The sequence below is a fragment of the Osmerus eperlanus genome, chromosome 4 (genome assembly GCF_963692335.1).
Source record: "Osmerus eperlanus chromosome 4, fOsmEpe2.1, whole genome shotgun sequence".
NCBI classification, from domain to species: domain Eukaryota; kingdom Metazoa; phylum Chordata; class Actinopteri; order Osmeriformes; family Osmeridae; genus Osmerus; species Osmerus eperlanus.
The window spans coordinates 15,388,205-15,403,418 of NC_085021.1; the positions used below are offsets into that span (position 1 = coordinate 15,388,205).

The following is a 15,214-nucleotide window of genomic DNA, read 5'->3' on the forward strand; positions in this document are numbered from 1 at the left end:
GGGCTAGTAATCCGAAGGTTGCTAGTTCGATTCCCGGTCATGCCAACTGACGCTGTGTCCTTGGGCAAGACACTTCACCCTACTTGCCTCGGGGGAATGTCCCTGTACTGACTGTAAGTCGCTCTGGATAAGAGCGTCTGCTAAATGTAAATGTAATTTACTTTCTTGATCTGTAGATATACAGCCCTCTTACAGCCCCCTTACTTTGCTGTCTCGCTATGAGCAGTCAGAAGAAATCATACATCCTCAGTTATTTGTCAGCAACTAGAAATGAGAGATCAGAACCATAGGCTACAGTTCTGACCTTGTACATTCCCCTCAACAACCAAGGAAGTTATTTTCTCATTTATTTATTTTTTACTTAGTTACAGCAAACTAATCCTAGGGCTACATTTGGACATGTCCATGAAACTAAATTATTATAATCTCTGTGTCTGTGAAACAGAAACCTGTAAAGTAAACCAGTGACGTTGAGGGTGATTCTGGGAAGCTGCCTCTCTTATATCTATGGTTATTTTTACTGGTATCACAGCATTCTGTGCCAGTGGGGGTGCAAGAAGGAGGAAGAGTCTTGTGCAGACTCTTGGGTTGCCTGGGCGACCAGTTTAGAACCCTTCAGAATGTCTGTTCATGCTTCAGCTCTCTTTTCCTCTCATCAGCTTCACATCACAGGGCAGTCCTATAGATAATTATTGATCAATGACATACAGTTTTCTGACAAAGAATGGCCATTGTAAACTTGAATAGCTGTTTCAAACAAACATTTACATCTTTGTGTTTTGATAGACGACCGAGATAGAGTTAGAGATAGAGTTTTGACCGATATAATAGAAGGCTAATCAAGGCTACTGATATTTTCACATTTAGGTGCCAGTGACCTAATAATACTTAAGTCCTGTTTGGCCGTTTCATTTATTATATGTAGGCTATACGTTATCTCGTGAAAAAAAGTCAAGCAAAACAAACCCTACCTTACCCTCATGAATTAAAAACTATCTTCATTTAGATTAACAATACACACAGACATTTATCGCTTTCACACGAAGTTATAATTAGATGGGTGGATGCGTGTGTCCTTTGCGCGCGTCCATATAGCCTACTCTGTGTGCAAGAAGTGGGAGAGAGAAAGAGAGAGCGAGGGGAGGGGGATTACATTTCAATCGTGCCCAAATGACTGCGTTAAAGCTTAGGCTACTGCATAGGCTACAGCATGCACCGTACCCACCGAAGACGATAGTTTGAACAGGAAATTAATGATGGTGCCAAATCGCAATTATCGATGTACAGAGAAATTATTATTTTAAAATGCTCCTGAAAATACAAGAACATTTAAAGACACTTCGAGAGAAATCAGTTTATATATTACACCTGTCTAAGGTGACTAAATCCTAGAAATCTTCCTCTGAAGTCATTCGTATCGTTTTTTTATCCGGCAGCTGAATGGCGTCTCTCAAGGAAAGCTGGCGAAAACTAATTCGCACGGTAAATTCTTCCCTGTGAGTCTTTAATTTACTTTACGCCAGAGGTGGTCGTCACAGAGAGCAAGAAAGAGAGGGGAGAGCGCGCTAGAGAGAGGACGCTTGTAATTAGGCTACTTTCATTTTGATCATTTCGAAATGTCTGGCCGCGCTTTTACGGACGTCGTGTCTTTTTGCGAGATTCCAATGATATGGACTCCTGTTCGACCAAAACGCAGTTGCCGGATATCAGTGGAGATGCCTCCGTCACTGCGCTCATATGAAGTTGGACTCAGCGTCAATAATGTCACCCAGTTCTACCGGAACTAAATTCGAAGTGTTATATTATCGGAAAACGGTTTGTTATGTTTTTTTAATCCTCCCCTCCAAAAAGCCAAAAATTGGCTGTTCGTTTCCCATTGTTAGTTTTGAAAATATGTCTACACTTTTGTTGAAGCGACTGTAGCTCTTCAATATTTTGCTGTCTGTGTTGAGGATTTCCGACTGTCATAAACTGGCTTCATGTGAGACTCTTGAGTGAAGTAGTTTGTTTTACGTTCTTTGACAGATGGATGGAAGTTGTCTCCTTTTCTTGAGCGTACTGAAATACCGTCAGAGGGTGTTTTCCTATTCAACAAGCTTCGACGTGCACTTCTGGCAGCCAAGCCATGGGCGCAGTTTGTAACCGAATGCATCTCGATTTTTCCACCAAGCTTGTTGGATCGCCACCTTGGTGAAAACAATGGGCTGGTATTGACAAACTTCGTCGTCATTTTAGTTCTAGTTGTTGATTACTGCAGTCTTATTTCCTCCCTGAAACAAATTCTGGTGAGAGCATCATGGCACGACACAGTCCAAATACGAAGCCGATACCACGCTGTGTATGGAGCGTGTTTTGGTTGCTGAGAACGTTAGTGGATTTTGCGCTGTCACAGGAAATTTACGCACCTCATTCAATCCGGATTGAGGGCCATTTGACTCTGGGTGGACTGTTCCCGGTGCACGCCAGAGGGGCCGACGGCATGCCCTGTGGAGATATAAAAAAGGAGAATGGAATCCATCGGCTCGAGGCTATGATGTATGCTTTGGACCAAATCAATATTGATGATCAACTCTTGCCCAACATCACCTTGGGCGCCCGGGTGTTGGACACATGTTCGAGAGATACCTATGCGCTGGAACAATCCCTAACTTTTGTTCAGGCCCTTATACAGAAGGACACATCCGACGTCCGGTGCACTAATGGGGAAGCACCGGTGTTCGTCAAACCTGAAAAAGTAGTTGGAGTCATAGGCGCCTCGGCAAGTTCAGTATCGATTATGGTGGCCAACATTCTGCGCCTCTTTCAGGTGAGTCGTGTGATTCTTTGTCACAGAACTAGGCCTGCCACGTACTCTGTGTAATGTCTGTAAGGTAGGACAAAACACATGCATGCTTATTAAAAATATAGCCTAGGCTATCCTACATAATGGTCTTGTTGCATGTATATTTGTTTGTAAAAATGTTTTATTTCCTCAAATGGAAGAATCCAATGTAAATTTCGGCTCTGCTGCCATTCCTCCGTGGTTATTCTTGAACGCTCGCCCAGTGAGAAAAATGGTTAGAGCTAGCTGAGTGGGCCTCCGCCGTGGTGCTGAAAGAACAGCTCCCAATGACTGAGCGCTGGCTCCCTACCTCTCTCCACGGTGGAATACTGAATGCGTACCGAAGGGGCTATGCCTGACAGATTGAAATACTCACAAACACACACAACTAATCAAAACTGTGGTCTCTGAAAGGTCTGCACAATGGTATCAGCATTTCAGGTAGCACCCCCGAGTATGTTTGTGACAATGATATGAATCGAGTATACATGATTGAGTTTAGAATTCGATCTGACAGGCTTCTTTTATGGAGGGACGCCTCAGTCTGTCAGTCTGCATTCTGTTGGTCTACTGTTCCTACTGCAGTGGAGTTAGACGCCCAACAGAGATCCATTACTAGCTCTGATTAAAACAAATACCATACTTATATAATACTGATATTTCCAAACTTGTAGACAAATACAACTTATGTTGATGGAAAAAACAACGTACCTTGTTGGAAGGCCTTGGAAAAAACATTAGTGTTATGTTGAAAGTACTAATCATCTTCAGTTTACTGTGACTTTTGTGATTGTTTTCTAAATCAATTAGACAAACAACATCTTTGACCCTGAGTAGCTGTTTGGAGAGTCTTCAAAGTACTTAACATGCTTTTAGCCCCCACCACACACACTCATTTATACACACACACATGCACGCACACACACACATTACCCTCTCCTTTAACACCAAGTGTAATCCATATCAAACCACTCTATAGTCTTCCTTGTCTCCGAGGCTTTGTGGCTGGATGGGATGGACCGCCAGGCTGACACTTCCCACAACAAACTCGGCCTTGGCAGAACAGGCCTCTCTCTCTCTCTGTTCATCTTCTGAATTGAGCAACTGAATAAATTAATGTTCCAGGGAAATGCAACCCTATTTTATTCAATATTTGCTTAAATAGATTTTATACTCAATAATTGGTTCAGATTATGGAGACATTTTATGATTCTCTAATTCTCCTCGTTGTCACCACAAGGTGAGTGTTTTTGTGTGAGCTGCAGCAGCGTAGGTGTGCTGGGGCTCAGGAGCCTCAGCGTAGTAATCAGGCGGGAGGCATCAGTGGGCTGACAGGCGCTGTCACAAAGCTCCTTCCTGCGTTTGCTCAGCCAGTCACTCTGCATTTATGCTAATTTCCCCACTGCACAGACTTGCGTATAGCTGTCTCTTGCAATCTTGATCCCTGCAGTCAACCCTGCTCTTGTCAGGGTGGAGAGGCTCATTTACCTCTCCATTTCAGCCTGGTATACATTGACATCCAGCCAAGCCGATGTCTACCTAAATGATCACCATGATCCCATTGATAGTAAACATTGGTTAGATATGAGTCCTTGTAGAAATCAATAGATCTTCCATCCGACAGCTGCCAGACCATTTACACTCATCTGTCTCACAGCATCAGATTGATGTGTGGTAGCAATTAGAAGTTTCAGAGATTGTTTTCAACTCCAATCTATCAAGTGCCAAATGAAATTAGTCACATTCTGAACGAGAACACCTGATCAGACATGATTGAAAATGCCATGTCCTATCTGCAACCTCAGTTGATAAAGTAGGCTATCAGATGGTTAGCGCATGTTATACAGTATATTTAGATAACACACTGTTCTGCCATTATTCCATTATCCCTACCACTCCCTGTAGCTCACATTCAGATTAGTGTCGAAAATGCGTTTTCTCAATCTGCAGTGAAACTCAGAAGGCATCACCCTTCAGTGGGTCCGCTGCGTCTGTTTGTCCTCTACTGAAGCTCAGTGATGTTGTCGTATCATCCACCCATTGTGAGCCTCTCCCCCTGTGATAAATGAATCATGAGGGAACCTAAATAGTGATTGTAGATTTTATTGCCAGACACTAAATATCCTAGCTGTCTGTTCGAGGCGTGAGTGGCCACTGAACTGTTAATGCTGGGAAATTGACATGAGGGATAGATTTTTCTGAGGACCCAGGAGTGTTGATCAATACTGTTGCCATGGTGAGGCCGATTTGCTCTGAAGATGTTTTTATTTCCCTGCCTCTCATGCTGTGTTGGAAATGAGAAGCAACAATGGCACAGGGAAAAAAAAGACAACGACTATGTCAACTTTTGAATTATTACAGAGTGAAGGACTTTTCAACCTTCAGAAGTTGATTGTAGTGCTGAATTAGGGGGTACCCCATGGATTCTCAGCCAGTACTTCATTTGCACCTTGATGACCATACAAAAGGGGGAGAGTTCCCTCCTCCCCTGTGGAAGCAATTGTTCCAAAAAGACTGTCTTCACACCTTCGAGCACACAATTCTTGAGGATTAGTCTCAGCAGTGAAGAGGAAGGTGAACTGATGAAGACTCTGGATTTATCATTCAAAGCTGGAAAATGTTTCTGTAGATAATGTTTTGAACAACCTTTAAGGTCATGTTTGGTATAATTTTGTTTCTTCTTCTACGCACCATATTTTAGTAATGTCTTTAGTGTTGCTTATTTGACTGGTTTTACACAATTTGTGCATGCAGCAGGCCAAAATGTGTTTGCATATTCCTTTGTCTTCCACAGGCATCACATTTGATCTCCTGCAGCCACTGAGTGAAGGCTGGGATGGTCTAATTTGAATTGGAATGCTTTCAGACTTCCTCTTCTTTGTGTCCCACAGTTTGGTAGGATGTGTGGGTTCTGTATGAGACTGGGTCATTGTAACTTTGAGACTTTACTCCCAGGCTCTAGGCATGTGGACCTATGATTTTTGTTGACTATACAACCTCTGGTATGCTAGGCACCTTGGCATTTCATTTCACTAGATTGCCTTGGTTAATTAATTCTCTGAAGGCATGTTTCTGTATGATTTCATTTAATTAATATTACATATCGATTAGCTTACTATTTAGATAACAAAACTATCATTTTGCTTTCAAAGTCACTAGTCCTTGTCATACGTATCTTTCACACTCACGCTAGTCGGATTTATATTGATGACTGTAACAAAACCATAAACACTGGACAAAGACAAAAGTGGGGCTTCTGAATCATTTCAGTGGGTCTTTCTATGCTCCGGGCATTTTATCCTAGCTTAAGGTCAGGTTTGTATACTTTGATCGTGGTTAACTCCATAGTCTTAGTTTCGGTTGAACAGCTGTTTTGAACAGCTTTGAGATCGGTGCCCTGATCAATAATTAAAACAACTCTCACCTACGTTGGAGATATGTCATTGACTCTTTAGTGCTCTAGGTTACAGGTAACGATAAATGCACATTTCAAAGTTGGAGTCAGATATTATTAACAAGTTTATTGCCTGCCATCATATCTTACAGTCTTACAGTCAGGGACGAGCAAACCCAAAAGTCCCCATCCTTACATCCTTCTCTGTCTCTGTGTACTCTCCCAACTGTTGAGAAGAAGTCAGTTCTACTGAAATACCTCTCAGACAATGTCCCTTCCTTTGAATGAACAGTGGAATAGGTTTTTATGAGGCTGACATTTACATCAGGAAAAACTGCGTGCAACGTTCTGTCTCCTCTCCGTTCCCAAAGACCAAGGCGGAACTTTGTATTGAATGCAGGTGAACTCTGTCTTGTCCTTCTGTCGAGGGACGCGGCCCCTGCAGACCAGCTGTCGAGGTGAGGCATTGATGTCCTCTCCTCTCATAGCCTGACAGGCTCTGCTTGCCGTTTGATCTCTCCTCTTTTCTACTGAATCATCACTGTGATTGATTCCAGGTAGATTGAAGCCTGGCAGACTGATCTATTTGGCTGACAGCAGTCCAAACAGGCACACAAACATGTAGGCTATGTGCTGCAGAACTGGCATGGAAGTTGTCAAATGTCACAGGTTAAAATGGTTTGCCATTTGGACATTTACATTTAGTCATTTAGCAGACGCTCTTATCCAGAGCGACTTACAGTAAGTACAGGGACATTCCCCCCGAAGCAAGTAGGGTGAAGTGCCTTGCCCAAGGACACAACGTCATTTGACACGGCCGGGAATCGAACTGGCAACCTTCAGATTACTAGCCCGACTCCCTCACCGCTCAGCCATCTGACTCCCTGTATCTGTATGGATGACAGCGCAGGTCAATTAGTCACATCTATGACACCTCATTTCTGCCTCCAGTGAATATGTGGCAGGTTGGACAAAGGAAGGCACACTCACTGATGCAAACTCTCTCTCTTTGTCTCTCTCCCTCACACACACACCCCTGTGCACACACACACCCCTGTGCACACAGACACCCATGTGCACACAGTAAGAAAATACAAACCTCGAGTGGATTTGTTTTGTTCCATGCCAGTGGTTCTGGGTCTTGTATTTTTCTTCCAAAGCGAGCCTTGCTAATTGGCTTTTACTCTGAGTGTGACACAGAGAGCTCTTTCATAAATGTTTTTGTGTGTCCTAGATAGGTGAAAATGCTGATAAGAATAATAATAATAATTTATTCAGACTTACCAGGAGCAATTATCAAACTCAAAACGGAACGTTGTTAGTGTACAAAAAGGTGGGGAATGTACTGCATGATTAAACAAATGCGTACCCTCTCTGGCCTTTTATACAGACCGAATATTGCAAACAAGCTTTGTTGGAATCATGTTCAGCAGAGCGGGCATACATGGACCCACACAGCGCAGTGTAGGTGACTAATGCAATATTAATAAAATGAATAAAATATCTCTCCATCAAACAAGTTGTCATTGTCAGTGACATGGGGTCCTGGGGTCAGAGAAGGTCTTTCAGTGGGAGATTGAGAAACCTTGTTTCCCCATTAGTAGCTTTCCTCCACTTCTCTGGGGATGAGCGAGTAGCACTCAGCCATTCACTCACATAACAACACACTGAGCATTACAACCATATACTCAGTGTACTGCCACATACTCAGCTATTACTTATCAGAGTCTATTTGTCCATACGCTGATTTCATATTGTTTCTTTTCACCATGTGGAGCTAGTATGCATCTCACTTAATCTAGCTACAGTATATCTAACAGTTTGTTTGTCCATCCTTCTGAGACTCTGAGTCTTGTGAGAGCTAAGGGCTAGGGTAGGGCTTGGGATGGAAGGAGATGGTCTCTCAGCAGTCTTAGTGAGGCTTTGTTGACTCTGAGCATCATCCCCCTCCTAGACCTACACTGGAGGGAACAAGATGACTACTTAACAGCTTGACTCTTAAATCTCACGTTGAGGTCACACCACTCTTTATCGTCAGCCTGACCGTTGAACTGGCTGGGATGTGACTGTGAGTTCTGGAAGTTTTGCTCAGTGGTTGTAGCCAGCTGAAGGAGATAGGGGAGAGGAAACCCCAGTAGGTCCAATCCTCTTAGGGGGATAACTGAGGGAAGCCATGGGGAGGCACACTCACACTCTCACTTTTTCACTGATGGATTTAACCATCTCTCTGGTCAGTATGACACAGGGAAGGGAACTCACAGTCACAGATATACAATTCTAATTGTAGGCAATTCAAAAATTATAGGGCAATTCTGAAATAGATTTGAGCGCCCATGCCATGACTCTTCTAAACTCAATGTGTTCTGCTGGTTAGGACTGGAAATGTTTCTTGAGCCGAGCACTTCGACTCTCCAAAGTAGTAGATTAAATTCTCCCAATAGTGCAAACATATGTTTTTTTACTGTTTTGATATGATTTGGCTAACAGCCTTTTCTCTTTTTACTAAAACAGGTTTTTATATAAATAGCAAGCAAATCATCTCACACACCCACACATTTTGATAGTGCCTTTGCATGGTGATGTTGCATCAGATTATTCATCACTGTGTGTGCACCCTTTTGCCATTCAGAAAGGAAGAGAAAGGTAGAACAAAAGTTAGAACAAAAGAGAGACATTTAAAATGTTATGTATGTTTGGTGGCTGCTGCAAAGCAATGATTCCAGTTTATTTTTTGAAGCCTAGAAGCTTCTCACTCCATTCCACTTATCTTACTTTCCTTTCATACATAGGACTTTAGAAGTCAGTCCACACAGACTAATCCAGCACAGCTGCTCATCAGTGAGAATTCCCCTTCAAGACTTGTTGCGATGTTGCGATTTAAGAAATCCTGAGAAGCAAGAATAATCTTTCACTGTGAGCACACAGGTCCCTTGCCTTCAACTACTCCCAAACTCCCCAAACCCCTACCTTCCCACATACACACAGTACACAAACATACAAACACAAATACGGAACACCGCCAGTTTTCTGACCACCTAACAAAGCAGTGGTCACATGACCCTGCTCTTTGCCAGGAGGATGGTGGTACTGGGCTGTGTGTGGACTCCATATGAAGAGTCTAATGTGGGTGGACATGCCACTAAAGACTGGCTGAGAGAGAAGAGTTGGCTGACACACCTCCTTCTGAGCTACAGTAAGAAGAAGAAAATGCTCTCTCCGGTCTGCCGTGTTTGATGTGCAGTGAGTGTACATACACAGAATGTGTGTGTTTGTGAGGAGGTGTGGAACAGGAAGGCAGGTGTGGCCCATAAACACATACATAATACACATGACACATCTTCATTTAGATTATTTCCTTGTTGTGTGCTTGTGTTACTACAACAAGTCTTAAGGCCAGCACAACCTGTAACAACACAACCGCAGGTAGCAATGAATCGCTGTATTATAAAACTGCAAAGAATAATTACAATAGAATCAATTTAGAAAAAAGTAGTTGTACTTGACTTGTTGATTTCACAGCCCCAAAATTAATTGGATTACTGCTCCTGAATTAGATGTTATGAATTTGCTCTTGGCTATGTTTTTTGGATAGCTTGGTGGGCAATGTTCATGTTTCCTCTCTCTTTTGCTCTGCCTAGGCGTTGCAGTGCTATGTGTGTGTGTGTGTGTGTGTGTGTGTGTGTGTGTGTGTATGTCCCTTAAGCTTGAAAAGTATGCTATGCTGCAGCAGCAAGAGCATACATAAGAAATCAGTTGACAGGATTACTGCTTTCAGATGCAAATCCCATAGGATTGAAAGGAACCTCTGGAAAGCGCACATTGGAGTGACGTTCACATTGATTAGGGGAAGAAGTCAATCCCAATTGACATTTTGCAAAGAACCAGACCCATCTTTTTGATAATGGCTTTTTTTATCTGCAGTTGACCACTGAAAATTGTCAATTGATGGAAAAATTTAGTTCTTTCTAACCACCCCTCTCAGTCTCATGGCTTTCATCTGTGTGTGCAAATGACAGATCCTGGATCAATACCCTCTCATTGGATAAAATCATGGATCAAATCACTAGTGGCCTTGCCTTATCAATTCGAGGGTCGAAGACCAATGAAATGTGGAAAACTGCAATTAATCTGTTCCTGGACAGTACAGTGTAACCCTCCTTGTAGGCTGTTAAAGCACAGCACAGGCCAATTTACCAGTGCCTGCATACAGTTTGACTTGACCCCAGTTAAAACTGTCCAAGGTACTTACTTGGGAATGTTTTCACATTGTTAATTTATGTTGAACCATTAATATTGCATTTTGTTCATTGTATATTATTCCCTTATCTCCATCCCTCCATACACCCACCACACCACAATACCTTTAGTATCATGATCACACACCAACACCACTGCCATCATCATCATCATCATCATCCTTCTACTCACCATCATTTACCACTGATACCATTATCCTCATGATGGATTTCCTCTGTCCATCTCTGTGTCGGGGGTTGTTTGTTTCTTCCAGGAGACCAGTGCTCCCATCCAGTCGGCAGTAAACAGATCAGGCCTGTTCCAGTTGGTTGACTTCTCCGAGGGTAATTGTCTGATCTGGTGTCTGCAACGCATCCCTAACTCCTGTTCCCATATACATGCCACTCTGTAGCTCTCTGACAGCCAGGCCACTGCAAGAGGAAAGCAAGTGTAGACTAATGTAGGACCAGCATTTAACGGCTAGATAAATCCTCTAGGTCCTCTAGGTGCATAAATCAGAGACTTCAGAGACCTTTGGTGACTCATGAGCTCAGACAGTTGATAAGCACAAGGTCTTGCATAGATTGAAAGGACATTTCCAATGCAGCGGGTGTCATCAGACAGGGAGAGCAGTGGCTCTGTGTCAGGTTAGGCCTGCAGTATCAGCCCTGTTTCCATCAGCATAGCAGAGCAGATGGCCGGGCCAGGGCGAGGTTGACCGTGTCAGTCCAAGTAAGGTCAAGACAGGCAGAAGCTAGGTTAAGTTGAGGACCACAGAGGCGTGGGCCAGGTTAGAGACAGGACCTTTATGATGTGTGAGGATGTAAAGGAGAAGACAGCAGTCCTATTGGAGACACCAGGGACTTTCACGAGCTGTGGTTATTGGATCACAACACTGAAGAGAGAGAAGCTTCCAAGGACATGGTTAACACGGTTTTGCAGCCTAGTTAAGGTGCTACCTGTTAAGTAACAGTGCCACAAATGTCAAAACTATGGATGCTTACTTATCAAATGTCATAATTGCAAAAAATTGTGTGCCTTGGTAATTACCTCCTGGGAAATAGTATTACGTAATCTGTATCAGATCAGAGTATTTCAGGAAGGATGCGAGCTCTTATCGGTCCTCGGCTTGTATAACGATCATATCAGCTACAATCAGCCACCCATCTGTCAAAGGTTAGAAAAGAGCCAAGAATGTTGTACATCTTCTGGCTAGAATGTGCAGCAGGGAACATTTTCCGTTCTCACCACATCTTCAGACTCAACAGACACGGAGAGCTGTGAGGTTTGTGTAACTGTGTTGTATGGGGGTTGAGAATAATTTCAAGCATTTACGGATATTGATGATGAGATAGTGTAATCTTCCTGACTGTGGGCGAGGTTTGGGGCGACTCCACAAGCGCAGGCTGGTGAACTGATAAGTGTCCATTCAACTCTGTTTTGTTCCGATCCATACGTCTTGAGTGCATAGGACCAACTTGTTTCTGAGAGTCAGACACTGAAGAAGTACAGTATCTGTGATATTTTGTGATGCAGCGATCAGTAGGTAATTACAGCAGCCGACTGAAGACTGGCCTGTGAGCAGCAGACAGACGGGGAGATACGATCAGAGCGGCTCGTCTGCTTTGTCTGCGCTGGTAGAGGAGAAATGGGGCCGATGATGGTGCCCTGTCGGCTTTGAGAGGGAGAGATGTGGAGAGAGAAATGACAGGACAGAAAAGGAGAAATAGATATTGAAAGAGAGAGGGGGGGGTGGAGAGAAGGAGATGGAGATGGAGACAGAAAGAGAGAAATTGGCGTAGAGAAAGAGGGAGGGAAAGCGAGGCAGAGACACAGGGAGAGAGACAGAGGAAGAGGGTGACGGAGGGAGAAAGAGAGGTAGAATAAGAGAGAGTTAGATGGAGCGAGAGAGAGAGAGAGAGAGAGAGAGAGAGAGAGAGAGAGAGAGAGAGAGAGAGAGAGAGAGAGAGGATAGCAGTCATTGGAATGCAGGGCAGGGTGTTGAAGACACAAGACCGGAGACAGACAATGAATGTGTCGAGCCCCTCCATGCTTCAGGTGGAGGTAGAACAAACAAGCACCTCTCTCTGCTCCGTGGTAAATAACCTGTCAGGGCCAGACAAAGACCGACCAGCACAATGAGGCAGAGCAGAGATTGTGCCATGTCACTGGTGTATGATCACACACGCACACACACACACACACAGACAAGTGCACACATAAACCTCAAAGCAGTAAGGGCATATGCACGCGTTCTTGCATGCGTCTGTCTACACACGCACACGTCCACCATGCTTTAAATAATGCAGTAATATAGGATGCGAGGGATTACTTTAGTTTTCTTGTCATAAGTGTTTTTGTTGTGCCTTCTCATCTGAAGGCTGCTAGCCTGGAGAATTGTTCAGTGTTTTTCATGCATATTATTATACACTGCTTTCTCAGATTTAAAAGAAAGATATCCACTTGTTCTCTAAAGATGGCAGTGGGTGAATAAGGCAAAGTCCAGCACACCTTCCAGCCTGTGCTTGGGCAAAATCAATATGACTCTCTCTAATGTGATCACCAGTGTGGATAGAGAGAGAGGAATACATTTAATAACACTTTGTCATAAAGCTGCAGGCTATATTTTATTCCTGCTGTCTGAGTGGTCTCAATAGCAGCATCTGTAGAGAGAAAATCCATCAGATTAGCCATATGGTCTATCCAGCACAGGTGAACTGGAATATGCAGCATGTGGTTTTTCTTTGTCTTTAGACATGTGAGTAGTTTATTAGGTGCTATTAAATATGTGCTGTATGCCACATGCATGTCAATGTTGTTAAATGAACCATAGGACTAACTAACACACCAGGCTGCTAATTAATTTCAGGTTTGCAGTCAAATCTAACTGAACAACTGTTGAAATCCTTCCTCTACACAGCCAGTCAGGGTCCAGTGATGATGGCTAACTGCAGTTAAGAAACATTTCTGCTTCTCCAACAGCAACATTATTGCAATAGCAGGCTGTTTACCAGATGGGAACATGTAGGTCGGTCAGGTTCCCCTTTGTGAGCTAGTCATACTCTCCTCCCACACGCCGCGGCTGCACTCTATCGTGCGGCTCTCGTGGTCAAATATCTGATTTGTGAGTCATACCTTGTCTCTCTCCCTGTGGAGCAACATGCTGGGCGTCTTAAAATATATCCTGGCAAGGCAGCCGTGTCAGACCACAGACCCAGCACACCCCTGTGAGTGGGGAGAGAAGGAGGCAGAGAGAGGGGGAGGGAACCAGGGAAACTGGGAAGGATACTGAGCAGGTAGGGGCCATGGAAAGGTTTATTCCGAAGCATTTTGTTACATGATAGCAGGACTGGATCCGAGCAAGATGTGACTTGTCTTATGTTTGGCAATAAAGGTGAAGCGCAAAGGAGGGAGACTTGAGAACTGAGTGGAGGCACTGGAGAGGAGAGGCTGGCGGGGAGAGGAGGAGAACTGAGAGACAGACCGGGAGGTGCTAGAGTGAAGCCTAACCAGCTGGACAGGGACAGGTTGGCTTGTCGGAGACTGGCTGACAGGAGAAAGTGTATGTGTTTGTGGTTGGACTGACATTGGTGAAAGTCACTCAGTTTGGAGCGGAAACGACAGAGCGGGAGGCCAGAGAGTGAGACCGAGAAAGGGGAGGCTGGCTCGGGTGAGCGTCAGGGAGGGTGGGGGACCAAGGACAGAGAGGCAGACAGGAGGGTAGGGTGAACAGACTGGCGGGTGTGTGAATGACTGCGGGCAGATTGGCTCAGCTCAGGGAAACTGGCAGTCTCAGGACCCCTCGGGGGCAGGACGTGTCTGCTGCTCCTCTGTGTGGGAGGGTCTGCAGGCACAGAGAGAGACACAGGGAGGGACACAGGGAGGGACACAGAGAGAGACACAGGGAGGGACACAGGGAGGGACACAGGGAGGGACACAGGGAGGGACACAAGGAACTCTGTAGAGAGAGAAAAAATGGGAAGGGACAGAGAGAGGGGGGAGAGAGAGAGATGGACAGAGAAAGAAAGGATGTGTGTGTCGGGGGCAAAAGAGGGGGAGATGACGTGTGAGCGGAATGGAAATGGGCTTTTCTTGAAAGTGTGGGAGTGTGAGAGAGTGAAAGACAGATAGGCGGGAAGAGAAAGAGTCACACAGACAGGGAGTGAGATACAGAAGGAGCAAAAGAGAAAGGAAGACAGCCAGAGGGGTTGAGTGAGTGGTGTCCCTCCCTCCCTGCTCGCCTGCGTTGGCAGCGCCATGCTCTGGTGTGGAGAGATTACCAAAGCCCAGCCCGGGGTTCCATGTATGGACACAGTCATTACCTCTGCCCTGCTGACAAATGGCTCTGTCATCTGAATACGAATGGCCTGCTGCCTAAATCCTACTTTTGTCTGCGTCATCCTCTTTCATTTATCAGGAAGAACGTTCAAGTTAATATCTTTAAAGACCTGTTTATCTGACACACACATTCCGTTTGCGGGCCTCAATGCACACCGTTCTGTTGTACTGCACTGTCTTAAAGGATTTCTTTTGTTGAGGGCCACCATTTGTATTCCATCGTGGCTCTGGTAAATTAATGATTCATCTTTTCCAAGATGGCCCCTTGTCCAGATCCTTTGACAAATATGCAGTGTGTGTGTGTTACAGTGTCACAGGAACAGGCTGTGCACTGGCATTTGGCCACGGACAGCATGAGGTTAGAGTTCAGTCGGTTGAAACCCGCTGCCACATCCGCTGTCACCACTGACAGTCTCAACCCACAC

At 44.5% G+C, this 15,214-nt stretch overlaps 1 protein-coding gene across 1 annotated transcript in view; it reads left to right on the top strand.

Annotated features, from left to right (window-relative positions):
• The first annotated feature begins 1,187 nt into the window (after positions 1–1,187).
• The window catches only part of LOC134019028 (metabotropic glutamate receptor 7-like), a 42,267-nt gene continuing 28,240 nt past the window's right edge, over positions 1,188–15,214 (top strand). The window contains exons 1-2 of the mRNA XM_062459511.1: positions 1,188–1,815; positions 2,026–2,806. Coding sequence (XP_062315495.1) covers positions 2,297–2,806 — 510 coding nt within the window. The 5' untranslated portion in view covers positions 1,188–1,815; positions 2,026–2,296. The remainder of the gene's footprint in view (positions 1,816–2,025; positions 2,807–15,214) is intronic.